This window comes from Cygnus olor, chromosome 12 (assembly GCF_009769625.2).
Source record: "Cygnus olor isolate bCygOlo1 chromosome 12, bCygOlo1.pri.v2, whole genome shotgun sequence".
Taxonomy (NCBI): domain Eukaryota; kingdom Metazoa; phylum Chordata; class Aves; order Anseriformes; family Anatidae; genus Cygnus; species Cygnus olor.
In genome coordinates this window covers 20,657,680-20,676,703 of record NC_049180.1, presented here as the reverse complement: position 1 = coordinate 20,676,703, position 19,024 = coordinate 20,657,680, and the positions used below count along the sequence as shown (strand labels likewise).

The following is a 19,024-nucleotide window of genomic DNA, read 5'->3' as shown; positions in this document are numbered from 1 at the left end:
TGTTTTCCTTTAGCTTCCATTGCGTACTAAGTGGTGCACCGAACAATTGGCCACCTCTTACAGGTTCCCTCCTGGAAACACTTACCAGAGGCCTGAGTGATACTACTGGGACTAATGTGACTGGATGCTTGGTTTCCTACACTTTCTTTATCTAGAGTGAACCGCACGTGAAGGTGAGGAGCGAGGCTAGTCTCATGACGTTTACCACACATTCTTTCCATGAGGGATAAGAAGCAGAGTTAAGGACTACCAGAAGTACTGAAGACTGTAAGAGTGTAAGACAGGGCCAGTTGAACTGAGAAAGGTCGCTCACGGGACATATACTCACAGTATTTCTCCACTGGGATAGAGGCAGTATGTCTGTTACTCACTATGGCTATACTTCCAGCTGCAGGGCTGGCCCAGTAGCTCACTCTGGCCCAGCACCCAGGCACCAGTACTTACACACGTAATCCATCCAACTTTATGCATTTTTAACCCACTGGCCTCCACAAAAATGTCCACCAGATTTTACTAGCAACAGGGGGAACAGGTCCTGCATTCCCAAGGTATTTTCTGTGCCGGATGAAGCAAGTCTAATGTCTCCTTATGCACCTGTCTAACCATACATTACGTTGTTCTAGTCACAGACTGCTCATTAGAAGACTGCATTCTTAATAAATACCCTTTAAAAAGGCCAACAAGTTGCTTTGTAGAGTTTGCCTCTCAAAGCATGAAGAAACTGTGGATTACGAGTGGTCTTTGGTCTACTGAAAGATAAAAGAGTTTCTCTGAGAGTTTTCTTGAATGAATTAACAAAATGACTCCAAACTGCACTAATGGTTAACAGCTTTTTTTTATTAGCAACACTGAGATAAGTTATTGAAGCATTTTAGTATTGTTTTACATTCCATTCAGAAGTGACCTAACTTGTAACTCCATATACATTTAAAGATATAGTTTGACACTTATTCAGAAAGCAACAATTATTAAAACTTACATACCTTCATTACCAGGAAACCTTAATATATTTTCTAATTACTTCCAACAATACTCTATTCCAAAGCACATGATAACCCACTAGAAGTTTACACATTTCACTTCAATCACAGGTTTTAAATTGTGGATGTCAGAGTGCTGTTCATTGAATTTTACTGTCTTTCTTGGTTAATATTGGAAAACCTGGCACAATATATTAAGCTAGAAATATTGCTTAAAGAATATGAAAAAAGGTAACTACAGTATTTTTTCCTGCTAAAGCATTACAAAATACAGGACCATTAAAAACTCAAATAGAAATGACAATAAATAACCTTAAAAATGTTAAGAGAATTTTCACTCATACTAAAGTCCATTCCCTAAGCTTGCCAAACACATAAATAACAGAACGTATTCAGGACCTCTATTTTTGTACTATTACGATGGTTTGTTATATATTGTGGATGTATTGTGTATACATATATCAATGCTTACACTTAAGGTATATATTTTTTTTTTTCTTTGCTGAAACAATTAATAAACCTCAGGTAATTACTTATCCCTGGTACTACAAGTATGTAGATACGTGGGAGAAACCCCCAGAAATCCCAAATATGCAATACTATGCATAACAAGATCATCTCAGCATAAAGATATTCTAAGTTCCTTAGATTACAAAGATGAATTTGGTTATTTATTTCTGAAAGCCTGTGAAATAAAATTATAATTGCTGTCAAATTAATTGTTTAAAATTGGCCTCATAATAGGTATTAATTGTACACTTAGTTTTGATTTACAAGGATATCTAAATTGTTCCTGTTTATGAGTAGTTATAGGAAATACTATACCTCAGACACAAGAATATATGTTCCTGAACTGAAACACAAACCAGAGCATTGTCTTACTTTGGAAAGATCTGGAAACATCTCTATGCCTCTGCCTAATCCTAAATTATAATTTAAATTTGACCTGGATACGACAAAAACAATAAGAATATATTGTTTGGGAGATGAAACTTAGAGCAAAATCTCTGCAAAGAAAAGAAAAGCCTTTCTGTGCTAGGGATTTGCACTGGTGCGGCTGGCCACTGATGTCTGAAATCAAGGCACATACCAAGGCCTCCTTTTGCAAACACAATCCCCCTTTCAGATCTGGTGCTGGGAGGGACTGAATGGCTCCAGTTTCACTGGGAATAGAAGGTACTCAGCACTCAGCTGTATCAGATATTTTAGGGGTTAACTTCCAGAAACATGAACGGAATGGGAATGTTACACCACAGTATGAAAAATGGTAAGAAATAAGTTCAACAGTAAAGAAAATGGTGATACCAAACTTATCACCAGACTGATTTCTGATAGAACAAAATACAACGAAATTAAATTACATGAATATAGCAATGAAATTTAAAGTAAAATAAACATAGGACCTGATTCTACAATCCTTAGTCATGTAAGTAGTCCCACTCATCGGGAATGAGGGATGCAAGATTGGGTCCTTAGCTTCTGCTTAGGAAGTCAATGTTGATTCAGACAGTATCTTTTCTAGCCAAAAATATGCAGCAAAAGGAAAGTAACATAAACAAGGCTAAATGTCAACAGTGTTTGCAGGCTTACAGACACCATCCATTTGTTTGTACTGAAATGACTAGCGAACCATTTGGCAAATACAATGCTATTCACAGACCAGCCCTTTTATCCAGCAACACAAACTTCACTGGATCACTGGCATTCCCAGTTAATTAAAAAAAGGAAGCAAGCCATATGAGTTTGGTTTGATATTGCCATGCAAATGGCACTGCGACATCCAGAAGTGCGGCTGCAGCCCCGGCATGAGGCCGAGGCGCCGATCCCCTGGCGGCACTATGGCTCCTGCACCAGGAGCAGGCCCTGTGCTGAGACTAATGAAACCTCTGCACAGTCACCATGCTGGGTAAAGAAAGGTCTGCAGCAAAACTTTTATAGCGTTTCAATTTGCCTTGAAGGAGAAGAATATTCTGGTTGTTCCTTCAACGGCTGATGGGGGCAAAATATTGGGTTGCTTAACTGCATTAGGGGGTGCTTTAAATGGTTACGTGTACTGCAGTTTGCTGATTTTTTGTTACCTCATAGCTGTCCTAGTGCTTGGATATTTTGGGCCTTTTGCTTCTGTTTAACATGGATTTTATAATTTAAAAAAGCTGCGATAGGGTGAAGTCACCACAAACAATTAAAAATCTTTTTCTGTGTTTTATATGTTGGTGGTAGTTTTGAAGGGGTTACCATTATAATCTTTTTGGTTTTGACACCTGTGGCAAGAAGCAATTTACAATGACTAAATTCACTATTTAAACATTGGGGTAGAGCACTGTAATTATGTGACAATAAAGCTGTAATAATCTGCCACAATCGATCTTCCTCTTGCCCAGCCCTCTTGTCTGTGCTGCAGTTCCACATTTGGAAGGTATTTCAGAAAGTTACAATGCTGAACGTTTTAATAATTCTGTGCAATGCTGAACACTTTCTGCTCAAAGGAAACGGAAAGTGCTCAGTGCTTTGCAGAAGAACTTCAAAGCTGCTACCATACATAAGAAGGGCCCCGCCCTATTTTCATACAGTGAAAGAAGTGATAATGGGGTGGAGCCTATGCAGGAGAAAACAGCACTAATTGCAGAGGAAAGCAAGCATGAATGGAAGCAAATTAGATTTATAGAGACAACATGGAACTAACACTTTTGGTCATCATTAAGAGTGGGTTCAGTAGCACTAACCCATTAAGCAACCAGCTAATGCCCAGGACCATCTCTGGCCAGTACTTCTGTAGTCCACCAGCTGTTCTTTGAAAGCCTAGGTACATCTCAAGCAGAAAATGCAAGTAGGGATATTTTACCATCTTAGCCACAAAGCAGGAAGACTTAAAGAGAAGGAGAGATAGAAAAGAGTCTTGTCGTATATAGATGCTGTGCAAATTGTGTAAATTAGGGACTCGGAACAGGAGGTAGAACAGTACTGTGATTCAGGTGCATGTATAATGGAAGACAGGCAGAGAAAGAGAAGAGCAGAAATGGAAAACGTCTTCTAAAACTTAAATATAAAATAGGTCTACAAATTCCAAGCATTACTTTTCAAGTGAGCAAGTGTCTGAAAGCAGACTGCACAGATGCTCAAGGCAGCTACCAGGCCATGGAGCCAGCACCCTGGGCTTCCTCTCTGCTCTGGGCTGCTGGCTGCCAAGCAGCATGAGAGGTGTTCCCTGGCCTTAGACAAGTGCGTGGTAGCAAAAATGAACAAGATTGGCTCTTAGTCACTTAAGACTCTGGAACCAACTACAGGTAAGTTAGAAAAGGTCAGGAGTAACTAAAAATTCATCAATTATACTTTCTCCTTCCCTTTTGTTCTTTCCTATTCTGCTAGATATGTAAAGGAGAATTATTACAAAAAGAAAAAAAAACAGTGATTTTTCTCAGCAGCATTTTGACATGGAAACTTCTGTATTATAAAGTAATTATAGTTCTTTCTTTCCTAATTGTGCCTTTCATCCCTACAGCCTGAAGCATGATAGGAGCATAAATGAATTACATGTACATCGTCAGTCTCTCTCATTCTACATATGGGGAAACTGAGGACTGCTTCCCCTATGTGTGGTGACTTTCCAAAAATAACAATATATATTGGTGGAACTGTCCTCTAGAAATCAAAGCCTCTTATACCAAGATTTGGGCTTAAAAACTGACCTAGTATCTTAAGGTAAAATCTGCCAGCTATAAATGATCCACGTGGATATCTGAAAATCCAAGTTTGTTTTAATGCAGCCAGAAGTTTAATAAAATTAGCGTGGCCAATCAAAGATGCAATCTCAGCTAACTGAAGCTGAGATATTTCAATTTTATTTCAACTATATTCTGACTGTGAAAAGAGCACCATGCCTTGCTGTGCAAGGAGTGTATCAAGTGTATCAGTAAAATGAAAATGAAAACTCCCAAAAAACACTACTTTCAAGAGGGTGGTGTCTAAATGAGTGAAATAAATAAGAACTGCTGACATGGGGATTGTTCATATTCATCTATTTTTGCTGTGAGATATCAAGAAAAATGAAATGATGTATTTAAATACTCAACCTTAATACTTATATTCCTCAAATACTCAATAGAATGTCAGTAAGAATTTTAAAAAGCTATTTTTGGAGGGGGGAGAAAGGAGGACTTGCACTGCATTTTCCATTTAAAAATGGCTTAGAAAGTAGAACAGACAAGCTTCTGTTGCTTTTTTTTTTCCTTCATACTTCAAGTCAAATGCATTATCACTGGGCAGCGCTTGTGAAAGGGATATGGTCTTTAAAATCACATAAACTCAAGCCATCATAAAATGTTTGTTGAATTGATTGGAAGATGAAACAAAAAACTAATGCAAGTAACATGACCTCATTTCAATAATAATGTTAGAGGGTTTTTTCATTGTTTTAAAAATCTCATGTCTGGGAAGATGGATAAAGATATTTTGTACATAGCAACTAATCTTAGTTTTCAAAGTTTTTTTTTGTTGTTTCTTTAGATTCTTTGCTACATTTTTCTGTAACTGATTGATTGTAATCCTCAAATATAGAGAAAAAAAATCCGAGTAGTAATTTACCAGCTGCTAACTGAAATTGAGTATCAACTATTTTCAAATATCAGAAATCTAACTATTGATTTTGAAGAACCTGGAAATATTTCCAACTCTCTTAACTGGTTCTTAGTGAACTGAGACACAGAAATTTACAAGTTCAGCCATGCAAATACTTGGGCTTGTGATTCAGTTTAAGTAGCGACAATACTGTGAAGGTAAAATGCTCTAAGAATATAAGTGAGATAAACTTTGTTGGGAGAAATTTTTCTTTTTTTCTCAGACCAACTAATGCACTAGAAAAAGCAGAAAGGGGCCTGAAGGAGCTGCTATGGCTGTAAGCACATATTCTTTCCTAATAAAGTTAAACAAAGCTCCCACTAACCTTAAGTTAACCAGGGTAACCACTCTTAAGTGTTTGCAGATTTAGGGTTTCATTTTAAGTTGTCAGGCTTTATAATTGTTGATCATATTTTCTTTTTTCTTTTCTTTTCTTTTCTTTTCCTTTCCTTTCCTTTCCTTTCCTTTTTTTCTTAAACTTGAATACATTATTCAGCTCTGACAATGAGTTTGCTGATTAGTTTGAAGGTTAAGTGAGATGAACATTATTGAAGTTTTTCTGTCCTTTGCTGACTCTGCTTTTTAAAGTGATACTGTTTTTCAAAGGATTTACATTCTAAAATCTCTTTCAAGCAAGAACTATTCATACAAAATTGGAGATAAATTGAAAAACCCTCACTCACTTGTTCCAAATAGATTTAACTTTATTTTTCGTCAAATGTGATGTGTGATATGAGGAAGTAAATCTGCAGTTTTCTAAATCATACTAGTAAGGGTAACAAAGTGGGTTTGTTTGTTTGGCTTGTTGTTGTTTTAATTACATGAAGACATAATCTTAATTAGGCAAATCACAACTTGTACAACCTCTAGTTAGGATAGTGAAAATGGTCAAAGGCAACTACTGTATGTGTGCCATTGAAACATATTAGAAAAATAAAATTAAAAAAAAAAGGGGGAAAAAGGAAAAGAGCACCTCTTCACTACAGGTAGATGCATTCCATCTACTTGGCCTATGATTTAATTAATATTGTGGAAACGGAATGCACCCCAAATAAAAGAACAGAATGAGAGAGAGAGAGAGAGAGAGAGAGAGAGAGATGGAGAGAGAGAGGGGAGAGAGAGAGAAAGAGAGCGTGCGCACGCTCAAGGCTTGCCTGGGAAAGCATCCAGTGTTTTTCTTGGGTTTTTACTTATATCAAAATACTGAAAAGTTTGCAAGTTACCATGTGAATTTTTAAAAACTTTCTCCTCCTTTGAGTATGCTAAAGCAGTAAATATCCCCTTCAGATGCCACTACCACAGATAGTCTATATTGCTGCTACACTAGATTAAAAGCAAGTTCTTTCTAAAACTCTGTATAAGTATATGCATGCAGCACTGTTGATTTCAATGGAGTAGACCACATAGAAGACTAGAATTTGGCCCACAGGGTTTAACATTTAAAAAAATGTATTACTAACAAACATGACTAAGTATATTTAAAGAGCAGTTCATGATTCTGCACAAGTGTTTTCTGAAATGGTCTAAAAGAAGGTCTAAAACTTACCACACAAGTCAGGTCTCTTGATACATCCACTAGTTGCTGTGCTACTTGCAAGTCCATTAAAGGCTGCTAAGCCATCAGAGCTGTAAGCTCTTAGGACTGACAACATGTTCATCTGCTTCTCCAGGACCTGTGGACCCTGAACTTGTTCGGCTTTCATCACTCCTTGTGCAGTTTCATGGGAGGATAGAAGATTCTGACTGTGCCACTGCTTTTCTGATGCTTGTGGCAGTGGTGATACGAGCCCTTGTGCTGGTTGTGAGGTGACCACATTTTGTATATTGTTGCCTCCTTCGCTGCTTTCCTTGTTTAGGGCAGACAACTGCTTATTCATAATATCTGGTTCTGTTTCAATGTCCTCATCTTCAATGTTTTCTTCCTTGGAAGATTCCATATCCTCAGATGAAGCTATGTCAGAAAGGTCATCAGTAGCACTTTTATTTACAGAGTCAGAGAGCAGAATATTTGGGTCATCTTCGGGTTGTGGTTTTATTTCAGATTCATTACTGGTGCAAGAATTTTGTGTTCCCGTGCCAATAACACCAGGATAAACACCAAACTGCTTATAGAAGTCTGTTGTAAAATTACAAAAAGTGGATTCCATGTGGCTGGGCCAGGCAGTACTCTTTTGCTCTCCCAGGGTCTCTTTATTTTGTCCTTGGGTCATTTTCTCAGAAGCTGAGTCCAGCTGGCTAAGCATGTTTGAAACTACTGCCTCTTTGCTGGAATGTACCGAAGAGGGGAGCAAGCTCACTTTATTAACTGAGGCTGAAGCTTCTCTAGATTGGTCTTTGTTGTTCCCTATGATGTTGTCTTTACGTTTAGCCTTGCCCAAGTGATTGGCCTGGAGGTGCAGAGCCATTAGTTCCATAGATGAAGTTGTAAAGGAGCAAAATAAGCAGCCATGCCAAGCAATATTGTCTTGCACGGTAACAGATGAACCTGGGAGGGAGGCTGCATCTGGCCTTACAGATAAGTCAAGAGGTTCATATTGCGACTTTTCTGTTTTTCGCTGTGAGGACTTGCTATTGATCTTTTCCTCACCTCCATCTGAACCCAGAGCTTTTGCTGAAAGTGGATCTGACAGAGCTTTATCCTTCATTTCTTTTTCTTTCTTCAAAGAACTTAGGACAAAGCTGTCCATGAAAGCTTGCAAAGACCCTTGAAAGTTCACACCATTCCCAACCATGTTCTGGTAAGCACGGCCAAGTTCAGAGAAGTGTGTTCCTTTGGAAGACATGTCTGAACCCTTCATATTGTCCAAAGATACTTCAGATGACATGCCAGCTGCTTGTCCTTGCTGATCTCCAGAAGACAGCATTCCTGACGTCCACTGCTGCGAGACCATGCCACTTCGGAAGTCGATAGCAGGAAGCCCCTTGAAGGCTCCTCTCAGTATATCTGGTCTAATAAACATGGAACTTTTACTTGATGTCTCTTCTTTGTGATCTTGACTTGCAGCCTGCCCAGAGAGTGGTCCTGCTCCATTCTGTCGCTCCCGATGGTGCCTTTCCAAATGGTACTTGAGGGATGCAGACTGAGTACCAGCATAATCACAATGTGGACACTTGTAAGGCTTCTCACCTATGTGTATGCATAAAAAGACAAATACAAGAGAAGAGAGTTAACTGCACTTTGGTGTATGGATGAGTGAAGAAAAAAATCAACATTAGCTGCTTGAAAACAAGAAGATCTTACAGATAATAATTCATTTTTTAAAAAGAAACGCCTTTAATTGAAGACTAATTTATAAGCTGAATATTTCTAAAATGGGTTTCCAGAATGTGGGGCTATTCAGGAATGACATGGTATCTACACACAATTAGCCATCTTTTTCTTAATCTAACATGTAGAAAACTGTTGTAGAATTAAAAGCTATGATTATGAAAATGAAGCATAACAATTTCAACCACAGTAATCATTAAAAGTACAAGTTTTAAAAAAAAGAGAGACAAAGAATGTAACAAATGGATGGTTGCAATATTTTGTGTATACAATTGCTCTAAAATTTGTTTAAATTATACACATGGAAACCATTTTTAAACCTAAAAAATTTATGGCACTGTTACGCAAGACTGAAATGAATGATTTAAGTCTTGCTCTGCAGTAAATCATGGATATAATTAGCAAATGGCATACTGCACAAGTAATTTATCATTATTTGGAGGGCACCATTCCAGAAGGATTCAAAGATCTGCAGACCTACTGCATTGTTTCTAAATAAAGAAGTATAAATACAGATTCTATAAAATATTAATATCATTATACTACATTATGATTGCAGCATGTAAGAACATATAGTTAAAATAAAAAGTAGTCAATAAAATAAAAAAGAAATCAAGTAATAAAAAAGTACAAAATATACTTCTTTATTTGAAATTAGCATTATCTACTGGTTTTTGCAGTCTTCTAAGTTTGTACTAATGGCACTTCTAATGCTCAAGTAGTAAAATCTGTAATTTACCTGTCATAAGTGCTTTCCTAGGATTAGCTTGAATAGAGTTTTAAAACATATAAGATGATATTCACGAATTAAGTATGTATTTCAGTCCTGTACAAACTTTTATTGTTTGTCCTATACTTTAAAAGAGGTAGAAGATATTACATGTATAATAAATATTCACACACAATCATAAACATATATCCAAAAAGAATGTATGTCTAACCAAACGTACATCTAAATTTTTGCAGAGCACCTGTTAGGAATACAGAGCTCATTTTAAAGGAAGAAGTATAGAAATACTCACAAAAAGAGACAGAAATGTGAAAAACCTGCAAGCTGTCAATACTGACAATTAGTGATTTCAGGGAGCTCAACAACAAGAAGAAACTGTTTTCTCTACATAGCTTTTTCTCCTAAGTGGCCCAAAAGACAATGGCCAACCTCTTCCAAATGCTGTAATGGAAAAATTTGTTTCAAAAACTTCCTCCATAGGAAAACAAGAAAAACAAACAAACAAACAAACAAAAAGCTGTATAACATTATGTACTTTACCAAACCATCTGGAAAGTCACCCCTTTTCAAATCACCTCAAAATCTGATTAAAACAAAATTGAAAGGCATTCAAACTTTCTGATTTGTTTAAGCTGCAGGCTCAGTTGAAAGTAGGCAAAGACTTGAGAAGCTGCTTCTCTTGCTGATCACAGAAACTTACTAACGAGATGCAACACAAGTCCACTCAAACTGACCATGAAGGCTTACCAACTGGATATGTGGAACAGTAGCTGGATACGTGCTGTAACTCAGACAGGGCTGAAGTAAATTATAAGGAGTGGAAATCCTAAATCCATGTGTAATCCTAAAGCTAAATGATGAGATGTGAGAGCTTTACATCAACCACGTTAATTGACCTTTTTCGAGAAGGAAAGCATAGCATCTCAAACAATAGGTGTTCAGCAGAGGAAGAGGTAGGAATTAACAATGTTCATGCTTTAGGCCTGGGTCCACATAGTTTAAGGGAAGAAATCAGGTTTAAACATTTCAGTGCAACTTCTGAGTCTTTCACAATCACCTGATTAAGTTCTGGTGCTCTACCACCAAGAAGTACGTCTGCATTCAGTGGGAGTCATGCACAGGCAAACAGTTCCTATGGACCCTGAGATGCATCACCTCTGCTTGGGCTTCTCTGTCCTCAGGTGGAAGTCTGCACACACGTGCATACGCGTACATACGCACACCCCCCAGCCCCATCGCAGGCATTTCAGGGTAGGGACAAGGGGACAGAAGACCTCCGCTGTCGATTTGTTTACATTTCTGCAGGGCTGTTTGGGAGTGTGTAAACCCTGACAGCTGTGCTGCCAGTCAGAATGTGGACAAATATTAACGCTGTTTCTACAACATGCACATACTGCAGTATTTTTGAGCTGTTTTCCGTGATTTTTAAGTTTGTACCCCAGTTACTGTCAATTACACAACTGTCACTAAAAGCCTGTGACACAATGGAAATATTTCAAGTATTGTCTAAGTAATCAGACTGGTGAAAAACAGCAGACTTTATAAGGTTAAATGCTCTCACTTTTGAGTTTTCACTCCTCTTGAAAAGCCCTTCCACATCCCCTATGCCTTTACAAAAATCTTTAACACAACTGTATTGATCACTTCCTTTTATTCTAATGATAGTTCAGTGTGTGTTTGCATGGCACATTAAGTGACACTATCAATAAGTGTGTCCCAGTATTGCAAGCACTATGTCAACTGCTGAATAACACACTTTGGCAGGGTGAAAGAGAATTTTGTAATATAAGCTGCTCTAATGTTGCTAAAATCATGCAGGAGGTGTTCAAAGGAATAAGTATTTAAAAACAGGTATAAGTGAGTTAAAATATGCTAACTGGTAATATTTTGCACCAGTGAAGTACCTTCAGTCTAAAGTACTGGGCACAGCAACATACTCTTATTTTGAATTGCAGTGCCCTGAAGTCATTGCATTTTCCTTTCAAAGGCCTCTCCGCTGAGTGAGCTTCCTTTTAGCAGAAGAGATCTGGACACAGCTCGCCACAAATGCCATACGCACTGGACTGAAATAAGACACTGACTGAGATGGTTTGATAAAAAGTTCAAATCTCTCCTCACCTTGGTACACTGCCTCTGTGGTGCTCTCACCTCTTGCATGGCTAGAAACAAGATCTAACATGGAAGGTCTGCAATTGGACTCGACATGTAGCAACACACTGTGGCACCTTTACACTACAGCACTGGCCAAATAACATCGTTCAAAGGGAGTATTCAACCTTTTTTTTTTCCTTTTTTTTTTTTTTTCTCTCTTTTAGATCAAAATGTTGGCAGTGATTAGTGTACTTCAAAGCAATCTTAACTGTTGCTATTTCAAGGGCAGGCACTGGGAGAAGGGAGTAGGATTGAGCAAATCATCTTTGAATCTTTGAAATTTACTGTTTCACTATTTCGTAAATTCAATAATTGGCAAGAATACTCAGATGCTATTTCATCCATTCAGATTAACAACCAATAACGCCTGTGTAAGTCTATACGAATGACAAAACAGAGCTATAAGCTTCTATGGGAAAAAAGCTCAGCCTAACTTGAAACAAACAAACCAAAACTCCAATCCAGTTTCAGTGGAAAACCCAAAGGACCCCTGATTTTCAGGACACTAGCAACAATTGTAATTGTGTATGTTCAAAGAATACTAAAGGAGTAAGAGAGCAAGGGCACACTTCCTGCCAGAAGATAACAATAACCTGTTTTTATCTCACACTTGGAAGAAAGGTTTCAGAGAATTCATCCTAGTGTAATGATTACCCGGGTTATATTGCCAAGAGCAGCATCTGGATGAGTTATTTAACACTTAATATCAGTTCACAGAAATTAAGGTTGCCGTGTAGGAGTGAGGGAACATGATTTTTTCAAAATAATTGTCTCCATTTCATATCTTAGAGTCATTTTTCATTGTTCACAAAGACAATGACTATCCTAATCTTGCTAATTCTCCAGCCCTGTTTGCACCACTGCAAACCCTTTCAGAGTGGAGTAGAAAGAGTGAATATCCCAATATGTACAATAAAAAAGCATCTTGTAGAGAGCAACTTATCTAGGCAACATAATCACAGTTCTGATCTATCTACCACTTTGATTTTACAAGACACAAGACATCTCACAAAAACTATTTTATATCAGGATACAATAAAACAATAAAATTCAATGTTGCTCGTAAAATCTGAACAAAAACTTGGTAGATAACTGGAAACAGACATGTTGCCCAGTAGAAACAGGTCTATTTGTATAGTAGGTTGCATAAACAGTGAGGATGTATAACCTATTCAAACTTCTACCAGTCCTGCTCAAAATGCAACCTGATCATACTAGTCATAGGAATTATCTGTGCTGGGAGACCACAACCAGATTACAAATAAATTTACAGAGTTTAAGGCCAGAAGGGACAATTATGATCATCTAGTCTGATCTGCTGTTCAAGACAGGCCAAAGATGCTCACATGATAAGTCCTGCATCAAAGTCAGAACTACAATTTGACACAAAACATACTTGTCTTAGTTTAAATATATTCCGTTTCAACCACAGCAATGAAGAAGAATCCAACATGTCCTTATGTAAACTGTTTGACATGTTAATTATTTTCACTATTCAAAATGTGTGCCTCATTTCTAGTTTGAATTTGTCCTAAGTCTGTTTCCTGTACTGAACCTCACAACATTTTTTCCATACTACACTAACCAGATTTTTTAATCAACAATGCATTCCCTGAGGAAAGGACTTGCACTCACCTCTCCACCTTCTCTTGCTCTGGGGTGGAACACCCTTCCCAATTTTTTCTATGTCCTTTTAAATTATGGGTACCCGCTGAAGATTTAATGAAATTTCAACTTGATATTATTCTCATAGAAAGACTGTTCACATCCATAGCTATAGCAATCAGCTAACAGCTCCCATTCTGTTGCTTCTCTGCCATAATACTAGGCCCAGTTCATCAACACCTCTAGTATTTGTTCCTTTACAGTTTGCTGATTTAAAATTCATATTGTTGTAAAGAGCCCACTTGACTATGCAACTAATCAATCCCTCCCCGTGATTTTTAGCATTTTACCATTTTTATGCCATTGGTAAGTTTTATCAACAGCGATTTGATACTCTTCCAAATAATGATGAAATACCAAATAGACGGAGCTGAAAGCACTGCTGTGGGACTGCCAGGTTATGTACCACTTTGTCTGTGTATACTGTTGGTTTGGGGGCAAATGTCACATAGAACAAGTTATTTTCACAAGCCTTGAGAGAAACTTAAGAAACTTGATAAAACTTACTTTCATAAAATAAAATTGACTGGCATTAACTGTGTTACCAGTTCTTAATTATTTACCAAATTAATTCTGTAATTTTACATAAAACTTACATCAATGGGTAGTCCATTTATAATTTCAAGGTCTTACTGTTCTTTGGGTTTGGAAAAACTAGAATAGCTCTAGAATAGTTGAAGCTTTTTTTTCTTTTTTTTTTTTTTTAATGAATTTTAATGATTTGGAGAGCTCTTCAGCCAGGGTTTTTAAGACTTTACTGCAAGTTATCCAGTCTAATTCATTCTAAAAAATATTAAAATGTAGTGGGCTACAGTATAATAGCCTCACTACTTAATGGCAGAACTGCATCACTGGAAAATACTTATAAAAGCCCATCATGCTTATTTCTGAGAACAGAGCAGAAGAGTATTTAGTCTTCCCTACCATAATAATTTTTTACCCATTTTGGCCATTCTTAGCAAGATACCAAGTGTTAAACCTCAAGATCTACAGAAGTTACCTTGTACTCTGTAACCGTAATATCCACGTACATATCTTTACTGTTTCTTTTAGTTCCCCTTACCAAAATCTCTATACTTCTTAATTGTTGATTTATATTTACCGCTGTGAGCTTATTTGTTCATTTTTTATATTTAACATGCAGCTTTTTAAAAATCTGTAATGCACCCTACACACCCGTTCCCCACTGAAAGCCCTCCAACCTTTATTAAAAAACAGATTTCTCATGGAGTTTGCCTGTGGGCTGTGCCTCTCTGCTCCTCAGCACAGTGAGGTCCATGCATCAATGCAAGAACCCCATACCTAATGCTCCAGCAGGCAGTAGAAGGGTTTTGACGGATACTCAGGGACAATGTGTGTCTCAGTTGGATACTATACATTTCTAAACATGCTTTGGTTTTCTTTCATGCAAAGCAAATGAAATCAAACATCTTATAATTCCAGAGAATACTACTTAATGAAAATATTGAAAACATTTTATAGCATTTTTTATTTTACCTTTGAAACAGTTATTGATAACCTATTTTATCCATTGTGCAGTAGATATTTTAGAAATGAATTGCTGTATGGTTTAATTAGTTCATTATTATGCCTATTCTTACATGGTAATTTCTTTTATCATTCTAATCATTCACTTCACACTTTTTAAACCAAATGGAATATCAAAAGTTCTGTAGGATTATTTTTGGATCCTGCACATGTTTCACCATACAATTAATCTGTTTGTCAGAAATACTAGTTAACTTCTTCTCTTTACTACTTTCCTTTACTAGCTATTTTTCTCTATTATATATGATTAAACTACCTCTACCCTTTAAGAGGACAGACTTGTGATGCTTTTCACTCAGTTTATTAAAGATTTTTAAATTGTGCACTAGGTATTACGATAAAATATTTTAATTTTTATAAAGTTTTATAATTGAATATTCTCATGTATTTATATCTCATCTACAATATTTATTTAGTCTTTTTACATGTCTTTACTTAGTTAAAATGCAGAGAGATAAATACAGTTGTTCCTTTGCAGGGAAGATTCAGTACATTAATATAAACTGCACACTAATTCCCCCAAAGCATATATATATATATATGTTGTAAACCTGAAGACTTTTTACACAGCTGCTTATTGCTAAACAGTGTCTTGTCCAGAAGGGGACAATCTGTGTCTCTAATTGCTGTCACTGAAGCTGAGATTCATTATGTGACTTTCCCATTAAAATGTGAGCATTAATTTGTATAATGAAATATCACCCACTGCAGTGTTCATTAGCCATGCCCTACTGTATACTGCACATTGTTAGCTACCTAGAAACTGTAGTTAATTTCACTAATGGATATTTCCCTACTTAGTGTTTGGTAGGAAATTTATACTGTAACATTACCTCTTAAACTTTTAAGGAAATTTAAATTCAATCAATTATTTTCAACAAAAGTTTGGGACGTCATTAAGACGGGAGAAAAGGCATACTGTACAATGTTAAGGATGGGAAATCTGGAGAAATCTACAGAAATGAAAAGTCCTTTTAGTTCTTCTTAGAAATGTAAGAATAAAGGATGTTCAATACCAAAATTGTCTCCTCTTGGAGCACACATACCCATTTTCCTTAATTATTCATGTTGCTCATCCCACTACAAGAGCCTTCAGAGAATGGCAACAGGCAGTCTTTTTTTAGGAAGAAAATGTGAATTGAATTCATTTAAAACAGCACCATTTTTACTGTATTTCATCAGTTCATCTAAGCAAGTTTTAAAATTGGCTAGTCACATTTCCAAGGGAAACTGCAGTTAACACTGTAAATATAATACACGTAATACTTGTAAGATGTATATCAGCCATATCATAACATACCTTCAGCTAATGGACACAACCTTGCTAAACTGCTTCTTTCTACCCCTATCTGTCTTAGGTTTCTTCAGTTTAGCACAATCCAAACCTTTTTCAGGGCTATACTTTGCTCATGCACGTTATTCTGTTTTCATCACACAAGGGATTTAACTGTGCCAGTGATACAGGAAATATAGCTGAGGACACAAACCCAAACTGGTCCACATCTGCAGCAGTTTCTGAATGCTAATGCGAAGTGCAAGAGGTGCTAGAGCCCCTACGTAGTATGTTGCTTGCCAAAAGCAGAACATAGGAAATTTTAATTTTTTACATTTAACTGTTTCTATACTGTCCAAAGTCCCAGGCATGTAACATAAAAACAACACATCTAATTGGTTTTGGTGGGAATTGAGAATGCTCAAGAACATATAGAAGACACTCAGCTCCTTGAACGATGGAACCCTAAATTGCTGCCTGCAGAGGGGAAAAATGCAAAGTCCGGATGTGGCATATTATTGGTCTGAGATATTTTACATAAGAAAGTTTTCCTTCTCTTAGTCTGAGCACCTCTGAGCTGTCTGTGTTATAACCTTCACAGCTGTATTACCATTATTTTATAACCAGGAAGATGAGTCACAAAGTGGCTAGTCCACCCATTTTACTGTGAGTTACAACCTGAATCCAGTTTGTTCTTTTCCTAGACAGATATCCTAACCACTGGACCCTCATTCCTTTTCAAACGCCATCACTGACACTGTTCTGGAATTCTTAAAAGAAGAATGACGCTATTCTCTGGCTGGTTGGAAACAGAATACAAAAGATATTCAGTACTGGAGAATTGTATAAGTATGGGGTCATAACAAACAACTAAAATCACCAAAGCATTCAATTGTCTTTCCTACTACATTCTATTTCATTAATGTGATATACTTTGAATTTTTGCATTCTCTTTTTTTTTTTTGCCATAAAATATTTTTGGGATACTATTATTCTTCTTGCTAGCTTCTGGAAAAAAAAAAAAAAAAAAAAAGAAAAAAAAAAGAAAAAAAAGCAGATCTATTTATCAATTTATTTTTCTTCATGCTTTGCAAAAGTCCGTATTCACTATAATTTTAGACACAAGGTCAAATTTTTACTTTGAGCAGTATAGCTTCCACACTTTAACAAAATCTCTTCCCAATTTCACATGGGGCAAATACACACTTTCCCTGTTTCTGTCTCTTTTCACACTGAGTTTTTGTGAGTTGAAGTAGGTAGTTTTGAAGAAGCAGGACCACACAGCCCATCTCTATCCCCTAGTCAATATAAACAAGTAATTTAGGAGGGTTATGGGGAATTCTTTCTTTCCTTTCTAAGCCATGAGGCTCTGGAAGATTTTGCCCTGAGAGTTCTTCCTCTCTTCTGTCATGGCTGTGCTAAGAAACTAGCCCTTCAACTGTTTTGAGAGCAAGAAAGAGGATAAACTCTGATTTTACATAATTATGCCCTTTTCTTCTTTTTGTACGGCAACAAGCAGACATCATATCTTATTCTCATCCCCTTAAAGCTGTTCATGGCTGAATATCAGTGCATTAGAAAATAAGAAGAAACCTCTACAATTGTGTGTTGGCACTCAAATGAGTTTTTGGTGTGTTTTTTGTTGTTGCTGCTTTGTTTTGGAAAGCTTATGTGATAGCAAACTACACAGACATTGAGCCCCCGTGTTGAGAAGGTTGCAACCATAAATATCCAAAGGAAAAAAATAAGCAACCCAAGTCACTAGCTAATTCTTTTATAACAGAGCATAGCTTCCTCCTCTTGTGAGGGATTAAACAGCTTCTCTAGGTTTTTTGGGCCAATTGCCACAGAAGCACCTCCTGGCTGGATCAGACTTTGGGTCTTGTGTTGGCATGCGTACCAAACCAACCTACTCATGTGCCTCCAAACACACAGATGTTCAAAGGAACCTGACTTCTGCTGAACTGCTTGAGCTCATCTCTAAAAAACAGGTGCTGTGAGAACAAGAACAGTAATTGAGTTAATGTAGTGGAGAAACACAGTAAAGTGTTTTTTATCAGTCAGTTATATGATCCAGGCATATAATAAAGACAGAGTGTGACATAAAAAGCAGGAAACTGTCCCTGTTAAGTATGAGCTAACCAATATTTGTTTAATAACTGGTATCTATTACATCATTTCCATTTACTGCAGAGCAACTTAATTTTTATTTAATAACTCTAGTAATTTGCCAATTTACATTTTTATAATATTTATTACGATTATTTCCAATATGTAAAACACTGCTCCATTTAAACATACTCTTGTGATTATTTACAAATACTTTGTTCTCAACCTAATGGAAATTGATTTTTATCTATTTTAAAATTATAATGCCTTTTAAAAGTATTGCAAATGTTGTTTCAATAGTCTATATAATGTTTTCTTTTGTGTGTGTGTGTGTTATTTCATACATGCTTTAGTTGTTCTTGTTTTAATTTTGTTTAGTAACTTTTAATATGCAATTTTTATGGAATATTTCCATTTCAATTAATTTACTTTCCATTAGTTCTAAGCCACAAATACCAAATGCATAATCATTGTTATCTTTATAACAACAAAAAAATGACCACTATATAATAAAGCAAAAGGAGAGATGGGTATACTCAGGTTATTTTAAAGAATTTTCCTTTGCTTCTCCATTAGCAAAATGTCAAATTGTTTAAACCTCATAGTTACAGGATTATTTCCCAATAAAATAACTACCATGGTTTGTTTTTACTACATTAGAGAGCAAACACATAGGGTTTGAAGTT

At 36.5% G+C, this 19,024-nt stretch overlaps 1 protein-coding gene across 9 annotated transcripts in view; it reads right to left on the bottom strand.

Annotated features, from left to right (window-relative positions):
* The window catches only part of ZNF536 (zinc finger protein 536), a 341,577-nt gene that overhangs the window by 112,192 nt on the left and 210,361 nt on the right, over positions 1-19,024 (bottom strand). For all 9 annotated transcript variants that reach the window (XM_040571232.1, XM_040571230.1, XM_040571233.1 and 6 more), the window contains one exon: positions 7,141-8,721. In XM_040571232.1, the coding sequence (XP_040427166.1) occupies positions 7,141-8,721 (1,581 nt within the window). The remainder of the gene's footprint in view (positions 1-7,140; positions 8,722-19,024) is intronic.